Here is a 24,348-nt window from a genome sequence, read left to right as displayed (position 1 = left end):
GGGGCACACTCATCTTGACCTGTGTCAGAGCAGGAACAGATGTTGAAGGCTCTTGGATGCCAGGAACAACAGCTTGGGCTTACCCCTCTCTAGAATGTTTTTGTGTCCTCTTTCCCTTTCCCAATTTCATACTTAGATTTCTTATTTTTTTATTTCACACTTTCAAATTGTATCTGTTGGCCTGTATCACTGCTGCTACATTCTGTGCCAGGATACTACAGATAACTTAAGTACATGCTCTAAAGCATGTCATGCTGAAGTTAGCCTGGTGTGCGATGCAGTCACTGCCGTCAGAGGAATACACTTCATGCACAGGGTGGGCAATGATGAACTGTGGGTGCCCAACTGAGCAAAGGTGGTCACTGGTATGCAATGATACATGGACAATCAGTTGAGGCAACAATCAGGCCCAAGAAAAAACAAAAAAATAAATGAATAAATTATCAGGTCACAGTTGTCATCCAGACAGGTGTTGCTCCAAAATCATAGCACCCCCCTACCCCTGCCCAATTTCCAGAAATGGCAAAGCGGTTGAAGTATAGACATGGGACTACAAAACACTCACGTTCCGGGGGTTCTGGATTTGTTATCTTTAAAAGTGTCAAAATGTACATTAAACAGACAAAAGTCATGCAGTTGATACAGAATTTGACTAAAATATTTTTTCATCCGCATATTTTCATACTTACGCGCTGTTGAGAATCTGAAACTTCTCCCCTTTCCTGAAGCTGAGGTCATTCTCTGTCCGAGCTTCATAATCGTACAGAGCCACAAACAGAGTCACGCCTGTCGGAAGCAGACCAGGGGCATGAGTCAGCACTCAAAAAGCTCACAGCAGAGGGACAAAGAAGACTCACCTTTCACTTTCACTGTCATGTTACAGGGAGATGAAACCCAAGGAAGGCGTTCGCTTCAGAAACATTTACAGAACACTAACCACAAATATTCAATTTACTGAAAAGATGATGAACTTCGTACCGCAGATAGCTTGTAAGCTTGCAATGTAAGTGTCACAATCCAGCATGACACTCCTGGCATATAGATGCGGCAGTGCCGGGGAACACTGTTGGTTGCCGAATGCAGAGAGAGACAGCGCACCCACACAAACACAAAATAAAATAAATGCCATCTTCACCCTTTCCCCCCCACGGGTTCTGGGAAAAACCAATTAACTAAAACAACAAACTAAAATAACAAAGACAAAGTAAAGCAAAACAGAGCGTCAACTTTTTAGTTCCTTGCTTGTAGCTGGCCAGGTTGTCAACTGTTCATCATCTTTTCAGTAAATTGAATATATAGTGGGCTCCTCCCACTATTCAGTCGTGTTTCACTTCTTGTGTTCAAAGAAACAAAACTGAAACGGAAATCATAATGCATTCTCGGTGTCACCTCCCACTCTCAGCCCCGAACTGTGGAGAGCAGCACACCTGTAAGCACCAGGGCTGATTAGCTAACGCAACCCAGGTGCGTGAGCTCTCTCCACCAGTGGGCCGAGACCAATCCACCTCTCCGACCTAATGCCACAGTAAGGCTCTAGTGCTGTTCATGTAGCCAAGGTATCTATACTCCTTAAACAATGAACTAGAAAATACCTAATAGGTAAACAAAATATGTGGGGTGGGAGTGTAGCACAGTGGGTAAGGAACTGGGCTTGTAACCGAAAGGTCGCAGGTTCACAGGTTCGATTCCCGGGTAAGGACACTGCCGTTGTACCCTTGAGCAAGGTACTTAACCTGCATTGCTTCAGTATATATCCAGCTGTATAAATGGATACAATGTAAAATGCTATGTAAAAAAAAAAAAAAAAAAAAAAAAAAATTGTGTAAGTCGCTCTGGATAAGAGCGTCTGCTAAATGCCTGTAATGTAATGTAATATGTGCATGAACTTCCTGTGCTCTTCCAATCATTCCCTGGGGATCATGCCTTTTATTAATTAGAAATATTTTGTGATCAGATTTTTTTGTTTTACTTCAGTTTCCCATAGATGTAATTGAACAACTTAAGCAATACATTCAGCAACATTCCTCCATTTGCCACTTCCACTTCAACACAGACATTTCATGACAAAATGAGACACTTCAGAGGACACTTCAGGAAATTTTGTAAAAGATTTTTAAAGTCCTAAAAGTTAGTCCTAACTTCTACTTGGATATGATATGAAGTCACTATTCTTTTACATTACACTTACATTACATTTAAGATGATCAAGTAAAATTGTAACTGAGTGTATTATTTTTATTATTTATTATTTTTAAAAACCAATTAACTAAAACAACAAACTAAAATAACAAAGACAAAGTAAAGCAAAACAGAGCGTCAACTTTTTAGTTCCTTGCTTGTAGCTGGCCAGGTTGTCAACTGTTCATCATCTTTTCAGTAAATTGAATATATAGTGGGCTCCTCCCACTATTCAGTCGTGTTTCACTTCTTGTGTTCAAAGAAACAAAACTGAAACGGAAATCATAATGCATTCTCGGTGTCACCTCCCACTCTCAGCCCCGAACTGTGGAGAGCAGCACACCTGTAAGCACCAGGGCTGATTAGCTAACGCAACCCAGGTGCGTGAGCTCTCTCCACCAGTGGGCCGAGACCAATCCACCTCTCCGACCTAATGCCACAGTAAGGCTCTAGTGCTGTTCATGTAGCCAAGGTATCTATACTCCTTAAACAATGAACTAGAAAATACCTAATAGGTAAACAAAATATGTGGGGTGGGAGTGTAGCACAGTGGGTAAGGAACTGGGCTTGTAACCGAAAGGTCGCAGGTTCGCAGGTTCGATTCCCGGGTAAGGACACTGCCGTTGTACCCTTGAGCAAGGTACTTAACCTGCATTGCTTCAGTATATATCCAGCTGTATAAATGGATACAATGTAAAATGCTATGTAAAAAACTTCCTGTGCTCTGCATGAACTTCCTGTGCTCTTCCAATCATTCCCTGGGGATCATGCCTTTTATTAATTAGAAATATTTTGTGATCAGATTTTTTTGTTTTACTTCAGTTTCCCATAGATGTAATTGAACAACTTAAGCAATACATTCAGCAACATTCCTCCATTTGCCACTTCCACTTCAACACAGACATTTCATGACAAAATGAGACACTTCAGAGGACACTTCAGGAAATTTTGTAAAAGATTTTTAAAGTCCTAAAAGTTAGTCCTAACTTCTACTTGGATATGATATGAAGTCACTATTCTTTTACATTACACTTACATTACATTTAAGATGATCAAGTAAAATTGTAACTGAGTGTATTATTTTTATTATTACTATTATTTAATGTACTTTTTAGAGAATAGCACTGTATGCTATTTTAGACACTGATGGTGAGAGGGAACGAAATAACAAAGATCTCAACTGGTTGGCATGGAAGTGTGGTGCGATCAGCGATTTCCTTTCAGTGCCTCAATAAAGCAGGGAGGATTTCCTGGACCCAGTGCCCCCTCTCTTCCTAAACAAAGTGCCAGTCCCTCAGTCCAACGTGTCCCTCAGTCCAACGTGGACAGGGGGCGGGGATGGGCCAATTTGGGGACGCGGGGTTGGAAGGCCATAAGGGTCGCGACCCTTACCCGTTCCGCCGCGAGACCTCAGGGTCCCGGTGCGGGAGGACGAGTTCACCCCGCCGAAGACGGCCACCCCCTGGCTGACCGGCGCGTGGAAGTTGTTGAAATTGGGGATGGCGGTGACCCCGAAGCTGGGGTAGTGCTGCGGGGTCGGGTCAGCCCCATAGCGGTACCCTGAGTTCTGGGCGATGCTGGTGTCTCTGTCGTCCGTGAGTTTCGCTACCTCTTTGTCCTTACATTGTACACAGCCCATTATCTATCTCTGCAGGGAGAGAAGGAGAGAGGGGTAAACAAATACATGCTGTGAGAGAAATTATGCAATCATAACAAGCAGAGGTACCAATTAGGTCGAGACTTTATGGATTTATGCTGCTCACATATACTCATAATAGGATTCATTTTCACTGAATCATCTTCAGGGATCCCTCCCAAATAAATGTATTCATAAACTCCTAGCGGTGCGTGTTATGGAAAGTCTGATGCCGATATCAATTACTGATATTTGTCTGGTCATACTGGCTGATGCTGATGCCAATGCCTCCCCTGCTTTACATTACAGAACAAATGCAAACTGCAGCCAAGTATCCACATTCATGGAAGAAGTAGATGAGGAAAGACATAAAAAAATGTAACAAATTTTAGTTATTTAACAAAATATCTCTTCTTTACTTTATTATTAAGCAGAGACCTGGAGACCAACATTCTCTCTATAGCTTCACTTGCGAGTGTGGCTTGTCTAAAGAGGTTTAGATGACTATGGCTACATTTTGGGCTTTTTGCTTCACCTACACCATAGGTGCATCAAGTACATGGCTGCTCTGGCAAGTGTATGTTTATTTATCATATCGGCCATAATCTTAGCATTAAGCTCAAACCCATAAATTTGTTTTAAGCTATTATTGGCCAATAAAGAGACAACCCCGATATTAGCCTACTACACATTCAAATAAAATACTATCTAATGGCACTGGTTGCTTTGCAGGCGGCAGAGAGGTATACACCATACAAAAAAAACAAGCTACTCATACATGCATGTCAATACACAGTTACTACAGAGGATTACCCTGAAAATTAAGATCATACTGCCCATTTACTTTGGTGTCAAAAAAAGTTTTTGAAAATGTATATTCGCAAAAAAGGCAATTGTAGATACATACTCCCTGTGTAAAGAGGAACAGACCATTTTCTTCCAGCGTTGATGCACCGGTACTGTTAGCATAGGTCACGGAAATGAGTGTTGTTAACAGAAAAGATGATGAATATCGGAGACCGAATTCCACATGACAAACAGTTGACTTGTACCTAACCCTAATTTCCGTTTTGCACAACATCCTAACCAAGAGCTGAGTATCTGGTCAAGTAAATGGACTGCAAGCAGCACCGACAGACAGAACGAAGGACTATTTTGACTCTGATTCTGAACGGGGAGTTAAGGGCAGATCTAGGGGATGGCAGACTTCTGGCACTCGGAAACAGGCCCTTTTCTTCCGCGCACTTCTTAGCACTGGAAGGAGCTTGTCAAACGTTTCTCGAGAATATTAGGAAACAGTCATCCGAGGCCCATGCAGAGGGGAAGGAATTTCACCCCCGATGACCACCCCCCACCCACTCAATTCATCATCAACTATAGAAAAAAAATCATGAAAATAGGAAAGCCCCTTTCTCTGATTATCAACAGCCTGACGCAAGATGACCTTATACGCTTTAGACAATGGCCGCCCGCACCTTCAGGATAAGCCCCGAATCTCTTTAATGATTTTGTGACTGACCACTTCCCCTAGCTTCCTGCCTGACACACTCAGTAAGGAAAACATGCAATGGTTAAAAGTTTGCATAGAAAATCAGGCATAGAAAATCACATCAATTAAAGTGCACTGAATAATATGAGAAAGAAAACTACAATGGATCTTCTTGGTCTTATTCGACAGAGGGGGGGACTTGAGGGGAACTAGTAAAACTTCAGTAATTCCCACACAACAAAAGTCAAAAGTTTTTAAGAATAGTTGGTATCACCAAACCCCACCTCTGGTTTACTCCTGCCTGCTCTAATACATTACAGATTACTTGATATAAGAAAATTACCAGCTGTATATTTACAAAGTCTCTGACATGAGGGCATCTTTATGGGGAGTGTAGGTACAGTATTTCTGATGATGATACATTTATTTTTTAATAAAAAAAATGTTAAATGTCTGCGCAATTAGTCATTTGTTTTTCATACAGTAAAGCACCGTTAATTGAATGCCCCTAACCACCACCAGATTTATAACTATGAACAAATACTATTAACAAGTAACTGGGTGACTAGCCTCTTTTCCTGGGGTTACTTCAGAATCCTTTCTGGCTACATGTTAAATCCTACCAGGAAAACAAAACACTGATAATTTTGGCCAATAGGGTGGCATGTTCTGTAAAGCAGTTGCTCTTCTTGTGGAGACGTGCCCCACAGACTGAAATTCTTATTGTGCCTTTGCTGACTGTGGTCAGCATAACTGACTGTAGCACTGCTACAGTAGGGCACAGCTGGCAGAATTTTCCCCAGCTTATCACTCAAGTGGTCAACTGAGTGCCTTCTGAGTGAAGCCTGGTCTTCTTGGCTACCGGTGCTTTGGAGGATGCACATACTGTTCATTTCAAAATGGGTGGAATATTCTGCCGCATCACAATTCTACGACGCGACAAGAACAAACTGTGAAGACAAAACGTTGTGTCCTGTCTTTCTCGCACCACCCTGATGAAGGCTTACAGCTAGAACATGGTGGTTTTTTAAGATGCTTTAACAATAAAGACATTCTTCATTTTCATTTCTCTCCAAAAAGTGGCTGAAGTAATTTCTTCCTCAAAAAATATTTTGCCTACAAAAAAAGGAAAAGATCTGTGGTGTCCTTTCCCCAGAAAAATATAAGAATTGGATACCTGTTCATGGAGTTATTTAAATCCACAGAATAATATAACAGATGGATACCTGCCTATGGTTTCCATTAAATCCACCGAACAATATGACAAATGGATGACCCCCCACACTTGGAGCAAACAACGTTCCGGGTGGCTGATTTGCGGATATTCGTCTCTTCGAGCAGAAAGGGAGCAGCTGGGGGACAGGGGAACAGAAAGACGTGCGTCATGGGAACAGTGAGAGCCATGGAGACGACGCTCGCCCAGTAATAGTTCTCTGACCACTTAAACACATCTTGGACAATGTGGACAACCTAGCGAGTATATTGGTTTGCTTTACGCATGGTGACAAGTTCAAGGACTCATTAGGTCCAATAATCTAGCTGTTTTGTATATCCTTGAAACATATGATAAAATCAAATTTGGATTTTTGAGCAGACTTCACCTTTAAATAAACAGAATGACAGGTTGCAAATTTTGATATATCCCTGTGGGACTACTTTAGAACAAATGGTTATGTAAATGGTAAAAATATATTCCAATTTTTGCAAAGTGCTTTGTGTGTAGTCCAAGTTGGTCTCCTTAATTTAAAATGCAAATTGCAAGGTATAAAATTTTGTGTATACATTATTTGAATTGACTCCACCAGTGGTCTTAAGTCAGTCCAATTAAACAATGATTTATTACTCTTGTGAATTTGTGATTACACTTTAATACAGATAAAACCAGTATCTAAATATTCTCACTTAGGCTGTCAAAACCTTGAGTGAAAGGCCATGCCCACACTGAAAACACCATAATCTGGTTTACACTTATTATTCAGAGGAGAGGACTCCAATGCAGACCTGTTTAGTTTTGTAGAATGTACACACACTGTGGCTTCATTGCAGCTAAATACTTTGCCCCACTCAAACGGGGGTCCTGTTTGATTACATCCAATGGCAGAAAAGTTTGTTTTGCCAATTTGCAATGAGGGGATAACCGTCTAATCGGCTGTAAATAGACCAAGTCTGAATTGATTTCTCAATTAAATGCAGGAGAGTACCCTCAACTTGAACACAAACCTGTATACACACAAGAGCTAGAGGGAATGCTTTTCAGTAATCAATAAGTGAGGTTGTCAACACTACTACAGGGTTTAACTAATGGGCCCATTCACACCAAGGTAGTGGTGGGGAATGACTGAAAAAAAAAAACACCTCAGATCTGCTGATAGAAGTCAGCTAAATGGTGTCCCCTTGTGGTGAATCTAATTAATGATTAAAGACCATTGCAGATCTTTATCATTTGTTGGGAAGCTTAGACCACCAATGCTTTGAACCAACATGGTTAAAATCTTCCTGTGTTTACAATTTAAGTATTTTCATTGTGTTTATTTTTGCTATACAACCATGTTGGCTTGTAATCACCATTTCATGGTTTCTGATAAACACAGTCAGAAGTTTTGAGGAGTCGATGCACAGTAATAACTTTATTTTCCCTGGCTTGGTATCGGTTTAAGTAGATCAGTGGCAGGCTACAGGAGTAGTTATACACATGCACATACCGATACACGCAGGCAAGTGTGCACAAATACAGTCACACAGTTTATAATGACAGTACATTATTGACAATATGGCATACATTTAATCTGCTCCTCAGTCACATACCTGTACATAGTTAACCCATTATTCAGTGAATACACTATATAGGACGTCAACCTGAGAATCATTGGCAGTGTAAAGTCAAGCTGGTGAGAAGGGCAGAAGTACACACCAGGTTTGTATCAGAGTAAGGTAAATTTCATTCTGTAGTAAATTTTGGGTGATAGCATGTATATAATGAAAAAATTAATTTCTTCTATAAAGATGTTAAGCCATTGTGTGATAAATTCCCTCAGAAAAAAACTGCTATAAAATGATTAATTAACCCCATTTTTGAACCTTTTTCTTTATACCAGTATAATCAAATACTGTCTCCTGAGGTCTGTCCAGCTCTGTCACAAACAATTAGCCTTTAATGTGCACAATTGAATGTTCCAAACCTTCATCCGCTAAAAACCATTTCCAGCATGTATGCTAGGTGAAATTAATTGCTGCTGATGGTTCATTGAGCCTGAAAAGAAATGCAGTGGGTCCCACATGTCCCTGAGCGAACATATTTTTTGATACTTTCACACGATATTCTGTTTCACATTAAACAGAACTGACAAAGGTTTTGCTTTCCCATTTTTAAAAACGTCATATTTTTGAGGTTTAACCCATGGTAACTGGACACGCGTGTTGATACCACAGAGCCGTTTGTTGCAGTGGGACAGATGATCATGTGTTTTCATATGATAGTCATGTAATGTTGCTTCCACAGTTACAAGATTTGTGGGGGATGTTGCTACTTGGTACAATGGCAACAGGATGAGCAGAGAGGGTTTGGAGGTGCTCCGTCAGGACAGATACCAGGGCCTTCATTGGTCACATGGGGGAGATGCTGAGGGTTAGCTCCTTGCCCAGGGGTGGCAGGATGTACCTCTCCTCCCAGAGTAGTCTGAGCAGGAGGTCCTCCACGTCCCTGGGCAACTTTAAACTTGCTGGAAGCTGACCTTTCGAAGCACGTCCAGCATTGTACAGGATTTTTGCATTCACAATATGGCAGACAACCTACTTCTATCACCGCTTGTTACAGTTTCCCAAACCAATGGCTTTCCTGGATGGATGACGTCAAGTTTCAACCACTTGCCAGCACTCGATTCTTCTTGTGTAGTCACTGCCTTACTTGGCGCTGAACACATAGCTTGATTCTTGTCATGTGAAAGTGGCTTTAGAGCGCACCTCAAAGTTAATCTGAAAAATGTATTGAATCAACGAAAATTGAATTCTGCTTTTCAGGGTAGTTTCCCTGAATTACGTTGTTTGCCATGGTCAAAATGTATTAAGCAAAATACAAGTTAATAAATACAATTCTTCTTTTCACTGTAGGTGCAAATTGGACTTGCATTAGGGCAAGACTATAGAAAATCCTTGAAGAAGGCCAAATAAATCCAATCATTTGTATTTTTCTAATACTAATTCTCAGTTTAAGGTCATATTGGCAGGAGATCCAGTGTGCAGGAGTTGCCTCTAATGCAGCTTTGTTTTGATTAAGGTACATAAACTGCACTAGTACTGTAATACTTGGCGACCTGTCTTGTTTACGCTATAAAGTCGTCTTTGCTAATCTATCAAGGGTGTGAATAAGTTTGGTGAACATAGCACCAGGCCAGTGCAAGCTGCTGCTCATGTGAAGTATTCCAGTAAAGTAGTGGATAATGATCCTAACACACTGTGCTCTTTGTCTGACATAAATTATAAAGACCAGCCATTCAACATATTTTAACAGGGTAACATTACCTGTGAATAACTAGGAAACTTTTAAGACACAATGGACTGACGTTACCCATTTTTAAGTCTATGCAAAATAATGAGCCTGCTTTGTCTATTTATTTGAAGACAATCTAAATACATTTTATTGTACTCTCTTGTGAAACCTTATATAATCAGCCATTTAAATAAAACACAAGGTGGGAGTAAGATACAAAGTGAGGAAACCCATAAAATAATTCCCAGAAGAGTTTTGTTTACCTGCTTTCAGGCCCTCCCTGCTGTCTGACTTCTGCCTATTGCAAAGGGCGATTACACAGGTGGGGGCTGTGGCCAAAAGGCTGATGATGCAAAAACATTCTAGAATCCATGGCACCTCTTGGAAGATCAAGGCAGTGTTGAGGGTGAAGGCACCCACAGTTCAAGGGACGAATGTCTGTGAATGAGAAAAAGAGGGTCAAGCTAATCTAAAATAAGTGAATGCTTATTTATCATTCATGGATATTAAACGGTGTTCTCTCATTTTTTTGGGTTTGGGTGGGGGAGACTGTAAGCATAATTAAATTAAATAAAGTCGACTGGCACAAATAAATTCTCAACCTGTGGAAAACACTGATATTTCTGGTTTTATTATATATACATATATATATATATATATATATATATACACATATATATATATATATATATATATATATATATATATATATATATAGAGAGAGAGAGAGAGAGAGAGAGGGGGAGAGAGAGTTAGAGAGAGACCAGAATATACATCTGCAATCAGTTTGAATGTGCAAGTCACCCTGACAGGTGCTTTTTCTATAAGTATAAATAATAAAAGAATCATTTTCACTCACTGGGACCTGCCATGGGGGGGCCACAGCCTGATCTGTTGCCGTAGCGGTCCCGGGGCCCCATCATGCAGCCAATGTCAGACCTCAGTGGCAGCGGAGCTTCCAACACATCCTGAGACTCGTACCCCGTGTCCTTACTGGGGAGGCTCTCTGACCTGCCCTGCCTGGGTTGGCCGTCCGTCTCCCCAGGTGCACAGCTTTTGGCGTCATCCTCAGGACCCGCTGCTTTTCCAGGCATGGGCCGGAGGTTGCTGTTGACTGGGCGGAGCCTGGCTTCTAGAGGGCCGCAGGACAGCTGTGACGCGTCAAGGGGCAAACTTCCCACAGTCCACTCCCGATGCTGTGAGCCGGGTGCCGCGGTGACTGGACAACAGTTTGCGTTAGGGCTCATCCACCAATCTGCCCCACCGTAAGCGCTCCTCTCATAACTGTGTCTGTCACAGGGAGGCTGCGGGTAATCCATCAGTTGGAATTGGTTTTCTGTCATAGCTCCGGGATCGGGCCGACTACTGTAAACCCCGCCATGCTCGTTCAGGCCCCAAGCTGAGTGTTCCTCCTGCTTCAACTTTAAGACCAGGTCCAACACATTCATTGACTCATCGACCTCTACTGGAATAGAACGGAAGCCTTAAAATAAAATGAAGAAGAAAACATGCATTTGGTGACATTTCATAAAAAACAGAATACTACACATGAAAAAACATATTTGTGTTTTCCACCAGTTTATTTCCAACTGAAAGCAGTATTGTACTGAAAATTCCAATTAAACTGTTCTCTAAACAGCTATGTTCAAGCAGCCTAACAACGCTGTTTATTTTATTTTTACTGCACTTCAACATTTATAACACATTGAAGCTAAGCTCCCAGATCTCTTACTTCTCGATCATGTTTCTCCATAATTTATCCATTTTTAATTGAAGTGTACTAAACAAATTTAACTAAATATTTTGTTTGGTTTGCAGGCTTATTTGAACAAAGCCATTTGTCAGAAAGTCATAACTTTTGGTCTATTTTGGCTTTTTCTAATAGAACAAAAAAACAATATTTGTTTTAGACATTAGGTATGCTATGGCATGTTTCCCTGAAGGGATCTTACCAGTGAAGCGTTTCATTATTCTCGCCGCGGGCGACCCAGGTTTCTTATACTACAACAAAAACAAACAAATAAACAAACAAAAAACAGATGAGCGACTAGGCGACTACAAAACAATCCCCTTTAAACAGTTTGAGAACACATTCTAAAATATTGTTCGTAGAGTTGCACAGGTATGGATACACGGAGGCTAGCCTACAACACAGAAAGGGTGACCCACAGGAACTTTTGATTTGCTGAAACGCGTTTAATAAAAAACGGCTCGAAACGAGAGTCATTTGTCTCCAGTATCCACATACTCCGAATAACCGTACATTGTGTGGGAAAGTCCGAATTTACTGCGCATAACTGGAACGCAAACACCATGCCACTCTTCAAACGTACATTTATACATGGATTTATTCACAAGTAACAGGCTACACATTTTAACTTCGTTAAGAGTCCCAATTTAATTTCATGTTTTTTCATTTATTTTAGGCTACTTGTATTGCTCTACCAGCGTAATTTCAGAGATGTAGGCTATTTATAATTGTATTAATGAATAGTTTCACAGGTAAAATAGAAATAGCACCGGCCCTGAAACAACAGTATAACCTCACAAATACAGTCCGATTCCGCAGGTCGAACGTGGTTTTCTTGCCCTGAGAGGTCAGCGAAACATAATGACTTACCGTTGTCGAGTACCTGATTCAAGTGCCAAATGGTTTGTTTATTGACAGGGCAAAGGGTACTTAAATTCAATTCTACTATTTTAAAAAAGACTGTACGTAGCCTAGACATAAAGAGGAAAGTACTTTTTAGATACCTTCTGGCGGTTACCGCGACTGGCACTCCGCCTACAAGGAAACTTGCCCGGAATTGCAAACGAGGAAATAATGCTGCATTTTTTTTTCATTGGGAAAAGGTACATGCAAAGCAGGGAATTCTCTAGTTCAGTATATGCAAATACAGAGGGGTGAGCCAAATCTAAACTACCAATCACATACGCCGTAGGCTCTGAAGGATTTCTTCCGTAGTAGGCTACTTGGGGAATGCCATAAAGCTCATGAGAAGTTAAACAGCAACGATACAGCCGACAACGAGCTGTCAACAGTTGTAGTGACCGAAATAAACACATCTTACCTCACTAAATCAATTAGTTAATAGCAGACAATACGCGAATGATGGGAATTGTTATAGTATGCAGGGCTGTTGACAAGTGAAAGTATTGATATATTATTTTATATTATTTATTTATTAATATTGGGATCTTATTTCATGAGATTTGAAAAAAAAAGAATCAAAAATGTAAATCCGTAATCCAATATATGCATCTTTAAATAACAGCAATAACAACAACAGCAACAACAACACATTACAATTACCAGTCTGCTTACCAAGACACAATAGCCTGTATGTCGAAAACAAAATAAGGATAGGTGCATTTCCCTACAGAATACCATTTTTAGGAGATTTGTGGGTGCTCACTAAAAACTAGAATTAAACAAAAGAGTCAACGAATAAGTAAATAAACTCAGAAATTTTCTGATTTTAATTCTGATAAGGTGTGGGAGATAGTCGCTATGAATGTAACGCTTTATAAATGTAACACAGTGAATAACTTTTTGTATACGGCTACTACAGTAGCCGTTTCCGGTTTGCAGACAAGCCATTCAGTCCTCTATCGCGTACCAAAAGAACGGAGCAATTCGATGACCAATGTCGGAAATATTTCTTGAAAAAAGAAAAATGTTTTTGAGCAAGGTAAGTAAAAATCTGTTCCAGAAGTCATTTATCTGATATAGGGAATTGTTTTCATTTGAAATAAATCAAATCATACATAATTTAAGCAGGGATCTGTCCTTGTTATCTAGTATGGTTTTCTGAGTGAATTTTAACGCAAATTTTTGGCCGACCTTTCACTTTGCCTTTCAGGGCTTCCGTCGAGTCTGTTTTTAGCTCAGTAATTACAGTATTACTTTTCCTTCCTTTGTGGAATGACTTTCTGATTGAAAAAAACTATTTACAATGTGTCAATATCTTATCAATTGTAGTCTTTAAGCTATTTATATAATATGGGACATTGATATATGCGACAAAACACTGCACTTCAATCTGTGTATATAGGCCTAGGCCTATGTAACAGCCCATAAAACAAGGGCAGTAGAACAATCGGAGGGGAAATAAAACAAGGGCAGAACCTATTCTCATTTTATTTTATTTCATGCTCACATTGCACACTTCTTCCACAAGCAGAGTCAAAAACATAAATTTGTATTTTTAATCACTGAGTGGGAAATTAGCCCCAAAATAGCAGAGCTTGCAAGTGTAACATGGTTTTGTGACCTAAAGGTGGGATGAAATGATCTGAAATTCATTTCAAGCCTACTTCACCATGAGGTCTAACAGAAAATACTTGTGATGAATCAACCAAAACTAAAAAAAATGAAATTAAACAAAAAGGACAACTTAACATGTTTTAAGGTCATCAATCCAAAATAGAAAAAAATATAATAATCATAATTTCATCAGGCATTAGAGTCATGTGAGGATATAATAAAAATTTCAAGTGAACCAGAACTAATATAAGTAATCCAACAAATCAGCCAAGGTATATCATTGAAAACTAATGGTAACTACTGAGGGTAACGTAATTTAAAGACACTTATAATTGAGGTAGAACTATTGATGTAAAACTCAGAGTGAGAGCATGATCAGACATAGGCCAAATTGACATAATCATCTACATTTTGGTGCCTGCCAAGCAAATGACAGTTTGTGTAATTTACTTCGGCTATAGAAATCAGAGTTTCCTCCATAAAGACCTTTACAGTCACATCACAGAGTATACGGATGTAACAATGCAGAAATTTCTGTAATGTGATCCCTAATCCTTTCATGTCTTACCCCCACCAACACTGCTGTTTATAAAGCAAGAAAGGTTACCTGCTGAAGTCAATGTGGAGATGGTTTTATCCTTCCATTCCCTACCTCCTGTACAACCTGTACAAGGCAAGCTGCTCTCCTGCACAGTAGACACACCTGTAATGGCTCCTGGGAACAACTCCCCTTTCCTAACCTGACACCAATGAGTCATGTTTAGCAAACTAAAAAGCGCTAGCACGCACTAGCTCGCCCAGCATTAGCGTAGCAGTAGACAGTCAGTTATTGTTAAGGGTGTTGTGTATGTGCCCTTGCTGCGTAAGTGCAAGGCACGTGCCGCGCTTGCATTTTGTGGGAAGACGTGAAATGGAAAATTGGAGTTGTAAAATATTTATTTGTCACTGACTGACTCAAAATGTTCCATGTTCAAACAAAAATTGGAGGGGAAATTATGGCAGCCAATTAATTGAGAATAACAGAAACTGAATTAAATAAAAGACAATATATCTTCAAGTTAAACATACATTTTTAAAACTTGACCATAACCATGGTCAACTGGGTGGGACGAAAAATAGAACTAAGACAGAATGAAGAAGGAACATGAGACACATTGGGAATAGTTGTATATGTTTCACTGGAAGGTATGTCCATTAAATGCAATAAATACCTTTTTCCTTAAATAACTACTGTGCCATTGCAGTAATACTTAATGCAATTTTCCATCATTCCAGTTTGAATTATGGTAAATTTACATTTATACCCATCGTTCATCGTGAGAGATACTTTTGTGTAATTTAAACACTTCCAGCTGTTCATATAAAATTCAACATGCATTACTTGTAAATATACAACAACATTAGCCTGGAAGCTATGACTTCACCAGGGAACAGCTATATTATACACAGGTCACATCTTCGAGACATTGTCAAATGGCGTTTATAGTCAACAGAAGTGCTGACATAATTGCACCTGCAAGACAATGTAATAATAATTAATAACAGCAAATTTTTAATTATGATTAGTGACGTATTTACACGTTGTCATATTACAAGTGTGTATATGTACATATGCAGATACAGACAGATACATATTCATACATATTAAGCATCAAAACGTACCATTTTGCCTGCCCTGAATTCACACCTGTCTATAGGAAACAACCAACAAGTAGCAACAGTACTCCTTAATCCGTAAGTATTCCATCAACATGAACTTGGCTCTAAAGTAAATCATTGCCATCTTTTCGTTCATTAAGTTTCGCTAGTTCAGTAGTCGGCATTATTAAACAAATCTGTTTGCATCGAAACATGAAAAATATGTTGAATATATCCAATCCTAATTTTCCTGTATCATATGTTTATCTGGCATTACACCAAAAAAGCAAGACCACGGGAAAGTAAATTTTGACTAACACAGAGAAAACTGATAGGGCTCCTCCTGCAACAGTTACAGGCCCAGACATGGGTTATGTGAAGGGAAACAGAAGTTACATGTGTTTTATAGAGCTTGGCTTTCTACCATGACTATGCATTATGAGGTATTCTTCGTCCAGTGCCCAGGAAAGCATGTGCCTGTTCACCATTTTCTGAGCGCTGTTTGCCACGCACCACTCCAGCAGTCCATAAGTATTTGGACAGTATTTTGGACGCTGAAAAACTGAAAAATTCTTGACTGGCTAAGTCATTCATCCAAACTGAATCCAACTGAAGATGTGTTTCATATGCTGAAGATAAAACTAGCCACCGAGACAAACAAGATGGCTGCAGTACAGGCCTGGCAGAGTACCACCAGAGAAGATACTCAGCACCTGGTCATTCCATGCCAATAGGTGACTAAACATGACTACATTAATGTAACATTAATACGTCCCAAACATTATGGTGCCCAATGTGGGGACCATGTCTAAAAAGTGTTGTAATTTCCTAATAGTGAAACAAAAATATACATAAATACCCTAAAATAAAAATTGTGAATGTGCACTTTAACCACATTGAATTGTTTGATTAGAAATGTGACACTGTGCAGTACCTAGCCAGATCAAAGGAAAAAACAAACAAATGAATGAATAAATAAATAAATAAATATTTTTATTTTTCCTTGCTAGCAGGCCTGTGGAACTGGTGGAGCAAAACCAGTCTCAAAGATGGAGAATGATTATGTCTGCATTTTACTGCTGACAGTGCCCTGAGTGAGGACAGGCAACCCACACACTACCTGCTTTCACACATGTAATACACAACATTGTCATACTAACCTGTCCAGCTATGCTAGCTCTTGCTCACACAATCAATGGCTATCTGCTATTTTACCATGTCCATAACATTTACAGGTGAAGGTACTAGTAATTGTCTGAAAAAGTGGACTTTAAATACTCTAAAAGAGCTAATGTGTGTAACTTATTTTGGGTTGGCTTCCTGCTCAGTTCACTTTGGGTTTTTTTTTCAGGAGTAATAAACAATGTTGCTGAATATACATCTTTAGGAAGCAAGTCGTTTTGCATGCAGAACATATCTGTTAGGTCTTGAGCCTGCAAACTGCTATAGAAACTTTTCCATAATTCTGAGTCTCTTAGTCACACATGTTAAAGTTGTTAAATGATTTTTGGGTAAGGTTTCATGTGTGGAAAGGGGTACTGGTGGGAATAAGGGGCAGTGGGGTTGTCTTTCCCTTTATAAACAGGGCTCCCTCTGGTTCCCTCTCTGTTTTTCTTTGTTGAAGTATCACTGGGCTTGACAAGTCAGGTAAAATAACCCATGTTCCCACTGTAATGAAAACCATTGCGTTTCCTGGAGAAAAAAAAACACAGAATCAACATTATAAACCTTGAGGGGTTGATCCGGTTTAATTCATTTATTTTGGGGATTACCACTGTTATCATTATCATTGTTACCGTTATTGTCCTCAGGGGGGAAAAAATCCTCACATTACATGAATAGGAAAAACATCATAAGGAAACAAATAAAACAGGGGAGAAGTAAACAAGCAATTCATATTTACAATAAATACAGGCTTAACAATATCATATCGTTATTCATTTAATTTGAATACACCCTTTCCCCACCCCAACCCACAAAGACCAGTAACACCAAAATGCCTTCTGACTTAAGTATGAGCCTTGAGCAAGTGGAAATACTTGAAAGTTCGGGACACATCCAGCTGGCAGTCTGTGTGTTGCCACAGTGACAACCGTGTGTAGAGCAGTATGCACTGGGAGGGCAGTCTGTGTGCTGCCGTGGTGACAGCCCTATATAGGGCAGTTTGTATTCGAGGGAAAGGGGGGGGGCAGTACATTTGTTGCTGTGGTAACAGCCCTGCATAGGGAAGTTTGTACTGGAGTATAGTCTGTACACTGTTATGGTAACAGCCCTACATACAGTAGGCCGATCTGCATTGCATTTAGAGGTTGTCCCCAGGCTGGTACTGTGGCTCTGTGGCGGTGAAGTAGTCCTCCAGGAAGGCCTGCAGATACTCAAAGGTGGGCCGTTCCTCAGGGTCCTTCTTCCAGCACTGTAGCATGAGCTCGTGCAGAGAGCTGGGACAGTCCTGAGGGCAGGGCATCCTGTATCCCCGCTCCACCTGCTCCAGCACCTCCCGGTTATTCATCCCTGAGACATGGGGAATGACAGACAGAAGCATGTGCGTGCGCACACACACACACACATGCACGCACACAAATGCAAACAAACATGGACACCGACCCACAAACACATACATACAAAATACAACCAAATACGCACATGCCAGCACGCACACACATAAACACACACGCACACATATGCATGCACGCACAGACAAAATAGTAACAGGGAAAAAGGAAAGAAAGAGGGTCAGAACTGTACTGTATAAAACACAGGTGTCAAACTCCAGTCCTTCAGGGCTGCAGTGTCTGCTGGTTTTTCAGGTGCTCTTGGCACCGCTGGTTCATTTAAGTCACTTGAATTGGCTAAAGAATCCACACAACTTGTTCTCAAGGACTTAATTAGCAGCTGATTGCAAAGGAAACCACAAAAACAATGCGGCCCCCTAGGAATCTCGTTTGACACCCCTGATATAGAACATAAACAAACAATTGCACCACAATTGACATTGATCATAGACAACATCATAAACAAGCGAAGAGATACCTCCTAACCAGTGAATCACTGCACAAAACTACCACTCAACCATTAAACTGTCTCCCAGGCCTGAGTTCCTCTGCCCTGACCCAGGTCTCTCACCTGGATATGGTACCCTCCCCTTGGTCACCAGCTCTGTCAGCAGGATCCCGAACGACCACACGTCCGATTTGATGGTGAACTTTCCGTACAGTGCAGCTTCAGGCGCGGTCCACTTGATGGGGAACTTTGCGCCTAAAAGCAGCCCCAGAAGAAAGAGTCAGAGTTAAGAAAGGAGCCTGTCCAGGACTCCTAGTACCAAAGGTTTGCTCAAAAAGTTACAGCTGCACAGTCACAGTGGGCTGCGATGAAGGAAGACGATGGCTGGGTTTTTCCTGTGGCACCATGACCAGTACTGTAGCTGTCCTGGATTGTGGCTGTAGTAACCTTCAAGACTTAACTACCAATACAGCCAGTTTTGTCGGTTCCCTATCTGACTGGCCTTTGTGCACTTGCTTATTAACAAAGGGTCCTCTACATTTAAATCCAATGAACCAATAATTGCAGTTCAATTATGAATCACGTTTCTCAGGCACATCGCTCTTTCACACTGTCATTGGGCATCAGCTGTTACTCTTATCAGAAAAAGCTTTCAAGTTAAAAGCATAACAGTCTTGTCTGCTTTAGGTTCAAATATTTTTTGCTGAATCGCCCATCTAGATTCTGAAAGTCCACCACCGTCACTTCCACTGAAACACTCAAGCAAGACCCACTTGCTCTGATGTCTTTTCACTGCAAACTTTTTGCCAGCTATGCAATAAATGCATAAGTTAACTAAGCTGTGTAACTTAACTTTAAAAGCCAGTAGGAATTTTGGAATTGAACTTTTTAGGTGCATACATTGATAATGTGTTGGCATTAAAAGGTTTCTTGAATTTGTTTGTTGAATAGAACGTCACACCTATGTTGAAATTATGGAATGGGGTTGTTTTGCATTTACTGCTACTTTGAATTTGGATTGAATTTAAGAGGGCAGTCCATAAGCCAAAGGACAGGACAAAGGATCTTGGAAGACTCTCACCAATCCCCTGAAACACTACTGAAAACATATTGGTTATTTCCACCATGATTCACCAATGGGTCATGACTAGGGCTGTATAATACAAATAATACATCACAGATTTAAGCGTAATCAAAATAATTGCTGCCATGCAGCACATCGGCTATCAACCAAAATTCAGAGGCCACATGAAATACTTCTGGGTAAAAAACCTCACGACTGGTATCTACTGAGTGTTGATAAGACAATCAGCCAATCAGCAGCAAGGCCTTGCCACTTCCATGTGGTTGAAAAATACCGCACATGTTCACACAGAAGCTGAACCCTTCCGTCTGCATGAGAGGCGATCCTCCTCTTACCCTGTCGGGCTGTGTACTCGTTGTCCTCGATCAGCCTGGCCAGGCCGAAGTCAGCAATCTTGCACACAAGGCTGTCGCCCACCAGGATGTTGGCAGATCGGAGGTCCCTGTGGATGTAGTTCATCCTCTCGATGTACGCCATGCCTGCGGCCACCTGAAAGCACAGGGGAGCTCAAACAGCTGGGGATGCAAGCAGATTCAAAATCAAAGGAAGCCCAGAAAGAGGGGACCTGAAAACTGAAGGGTCCTCAAGCAGAGGGAACTCAAGAAGTTCTATGGGGCGCCTAAAAATTGAAGGAACCCAAATAGCGAAAAACAATTGGGAACTTGAAAATTGACGGCTGCTCCAAAAGCAGTGGACCAAAAATAGAGGCAGTTATACAACCTACCTGTGCCGCCATGTCAACCAGGTTGGGTAGCTTCAGTGTCCGTCCTTCACCATCCTTTAGAAAATCCAGCAAACTTCCTGTGAAAGGACCAGGTACTAAATGTTATGACCTACTGTACACATTCTGCAGATGCAAAATCAGGCACATAAGAATATTCTGTAAAATGTGACCCATATCAATAAACACAGTGTCATAGTTTTACTCTTTTCTATTCCTCAAGAACACTTTATGGTTAACTCATATTACTTAAAGTTAAGATCAAAGGGTCATGGTGGTTAAAGTGCATGCCCCCTGTGACAAATAGGCAGGGCAAATATATGAGCTAAGCCAAGCCAAATTAATTCAGCTTGTTTCCCTGGAGGCTTGAAGCCGTGACCTCTGACCTTTGCTCATGTACTCAGTGACGATGTAGATGGGCTCCTCGGACACCACGGCGTACAGCTGCACCAGCTTGTCGTGCCGGAGCTTCTTCATGATCTGGGCCTCCTCTAAGAAGGATTCAGGCGACATGGTGCCCGGCTTCAGCGTCTTCACCGCCACCTTGGTGGTCCCGTTCCACGTCCCTGCCAAGGGCAAGTAGGATCTGGGGTTAGCAGCTCCGGCGATACCACATCCTAAGGCACCTCAACCAGAAATTTCAGTTTTTTTTTTTTTTTTTGGGTAACCTCATTTAAACTCACGTAGCATTTGTAAACTTGAAATTTAATGAATCGCATATTGTAGAACCTTCCCCACATGGATAAAATATATCCTGGCATTAATTTTGGCTACAGTAATGTGCCAGGTCAGAAAAAAGACCAAGGCTGTACCCAAACCATCTCCCAATGATATGCCTGAATATGGAGTTAAAGTGTTATTTATCATGTGTCAATGCAGCTGCATGCATGCTGTTTCTAATGGTCTAGTGTAGTGTTTAATCTGACTCATGTGAACATCTATGGGAAGTATACAACATGCAGCAAATTATATTTAATATAACCTCCCGATGCAATTTTGCATGTGTGAACGCCAATATAGAAGTAATTTTGTTCATTACTATCATTATTACATATATGTACAATTGGTTATTTTTCGCATCTATACCTCATGACCCAACATGATCCCCCTGCAGCTCCCAGTTTTGGGAAGCCCTCATTTAATGTGGCAAGGCGGTGCTTACCCATCCAGACCTCCCCAAACTGGCCGTTCCCCAGGCGCTTGATGAGCTGCAGTGACTCCCGCGGGATCTCCCACACGTCTTTGGTTTTGACTGACAGGTCGGCCAGGCGAGGCATGCCCTTGTGACAGGGCACCACCAGGCGGCAGCACAGCCCCGCGGCCCTCTCTGTAGGGGCAGGATGGAGAGAGGGAGAGGAAAAGAAACAGCATGGAAGAAGAAAAGAAAGATTGAGAGAGTGAGAGAGAATGACAGAAAAATATAGTAAAATAAATAATAATAATAATAATAATAACAATAATAATAATAATAATTAATAATAATAAAAAATTCAATCTTACCTGAGTAATGCTGGACGAGCTGTTGCAGTGTCTCAAACTGGGCTCTGGTGGTGATGTAATACCCTCCACTGTCCAGCTTGCGGATTTTGTAATGCTTCACGTGGTCTCCTTTAATGTCATCCCAATCTCGTATAGACAATGAGAAGGCCCCTGACAGAATTGGAAAATAAATAATTTTGGAGGTGTGATCCCCTACTTCTTATACATTTAAAAAAATGGTTAATAAGAGCACATCAATTCAATGCTGCCTGAAAAAAAAGTTGACATGAACTGCACACACATGGATGAGGGTAGCATGTTAACACAAATTTATTTATTGCAAACCGAAATGTTCACTGCTAAATCGACTCTAATAGAGTCCCGTCTGGACTCAGTTCACCCAGTTAAATTAACACTAAAAGATTTTGTGTGTAGGGGTGTAAAGAAGTGTGACGTCTTTTTTGAAAATAAATAATTCCAGCATATCCATAATCTGTTGTTAGGCCTGATAATGATATTAGTCCATATTAGTTATGTATATTAGCAAAATAATTAGCTATTAATGATCAGGAAAATGTTTGAAAAATTCTTGAAATCTCTTGTGAAATCATGAACTGGCAACAATACCCTAAGAATTTACGAGACTAAAAATAATACTGGGCATGAGAGCATGTGCAGTGCTAATCACTGATCTTCAAATCGTCTGGACAGTTTTGTCATTGCTCAGTTTCAGGGGTCATATCAGGGGTAGTCACCTTTGGTGGTTTCACTTTCCCGGATAAGGAAGGTACCCCGCGGGTTTCCACTGGAGAGCAGCTGTCTCTCCGCGTCCTTTCGGCCGAGTTTACCAAAGTACCAGCTGTGGAGGTGGGAACAAAGGGACACGGCCCCCAAAGTGAGAGCAAGCCTCTTCCCAGCATGCACTGGCACAGAGGGTGCCTAGACAAAAGCAGCAGTGGACTGGGTGGCACCTGATGTGGACCAAGCCTCTGAAACAGCATCCAAAATCAAGTCTAGTAGCGCTGTTTAAGTAAATTCTGGATCATGTGACTGTAATGCCCTCTTAAATGACTTGTGTAAGTACTTCCTCAGCCAGATTAATCACAGTGACACACACACTATGTTGTAATATTTTCCATTTATACAGGAGGATGCTTACAGAAGCAGGTTCAGGTTAAGTACCCTGGTCAAGAATTATCAGAAGTAGTGTGGTGTTTGTCTGTATTGGTAGATGCAGGAATGGTTATAAAATGCACTCACTCCTCAGCCTGTATGGAGTCGACTGGAGCCACGTAGTTACTGGGAATGTAGCCAGTACCACCTGTAGTGAGAGAGCGAGCCTCCCACCAATCCCCTTCACTGTAGATAAACAGAGAGAAAGAGAGTGTCACTCCATTCTTTGTCTTCAAATATACAGTACTGAGATGAATCCATGTATCATTTGTTCTTTTCATATTCAATTGATAATCCAAAATCGGAAAATGAAAAAACCATTCGTTATTTCGTTATTCGTTTATGAATAAAACTCTACTTTGTCCTGCACCTGGCAGCAATGTCCATACCATTATATACTACATGTGACACAAACAGTCAAGCCCTTGAGTGACGTCCCAGGGAAACAGCCTGGTGTACGATCAGGGCACTTGATGCTCATACAGTAAGTGTATTAGCAGATCCTTACAAACACATGCTAGGAGCCTCAAGTCTTTCATATAAATTTGGTACAAAACGCAGGACCATATACAGCATCAAAATCACCAGATATCCTGGCAGCAACCGACTTCTCCTTAGGGGCCGGGAGTGGACTCCCTCACACCTTATTCCAGAGGCCGCAAATCACATTGAGCTTGGGGCAAAAATATGACTGAGCAGACAACAACAATATTCCAGTGACCCTTATTTTCCACATTGTCCTTGATGCTGCTCACAATTGTGAACTGAACTATAACTGAACTATCATGTCAAATGTATTTCATAAATAACAATTAAAATCTCCATTTTGCATTGTTAATTCATAGACAAGACTTCAATTTCAATTCTCAAAAACATTATAGGTATTTATAAATTTAACTGACTTAAATTTAAATTTACTGAGTTGACTAAACTGTATCGACTCCAATCAGAATTAAACAAATGATAAATCAATGAAAAAGTTCAAAATTAATATCACATATTAATTAAAAACCTGCAAATGAACTAGACTGTGAAACCAAAAAAGCTCAAATGTGCTGTCCCACTTTAACAGCAACACGCTACTGTTAGGTGGAATATATACCTATAGGCTCAGTGCAAAAATCATAACATAGGCAGGATGGAGGACAAGGAAATGGGGAGCACAGATGGCCTGCAGTGTTTCATGTGTCCACTAGG

At 40.7% G+C, this 24,348-nt stretch overlaps 1 protein-coding gene across 13 annotated transcripts in view; it reads right to left on the bottom strand.

The window, feature by feature from the left end:
- The window catches only part of LOC118233373 (tyrosine-protein kinase Fyn-like), a 63,513-nt gene that overhangs the window by 13,614 nt on the left and 25,551 nt on the right, over positions 1 to 24,348 (bottom strand). For 3 of the 13 annotated variants that reach the window (XM_035429039.1, XM_035429097.1, XM_035429106.1), the window contains one exon: positions 23,247 to 23,337. In XM_035429039.1, the coding sequence (XP_035284930.1) occupies positions 23,247 to 23,337 (91 nt within the window). The other 10 variants (XM_035429140.1, XM_035429079.1, XM_035429069.1 and 7 more) reach the window with 10 other exon arrangements.

Source organism: Anguilla anguilla, chromosome 1 (genome assembly GCF_013347855.1).
Source record: "Anguilla anguilla isolate fAngAng1 chromosome 1, fAngAng1.pri, whole genome shotgun sequence".
NCBI lineage: Eukaryota > Metazoa > Chordata > Actinopteri > Anguilliformes > Anguillidae > Anguilla > Anguilla anguilla.
This window is presented reverse-complemented; position numbering and strand designations above follow the sequence as displayed.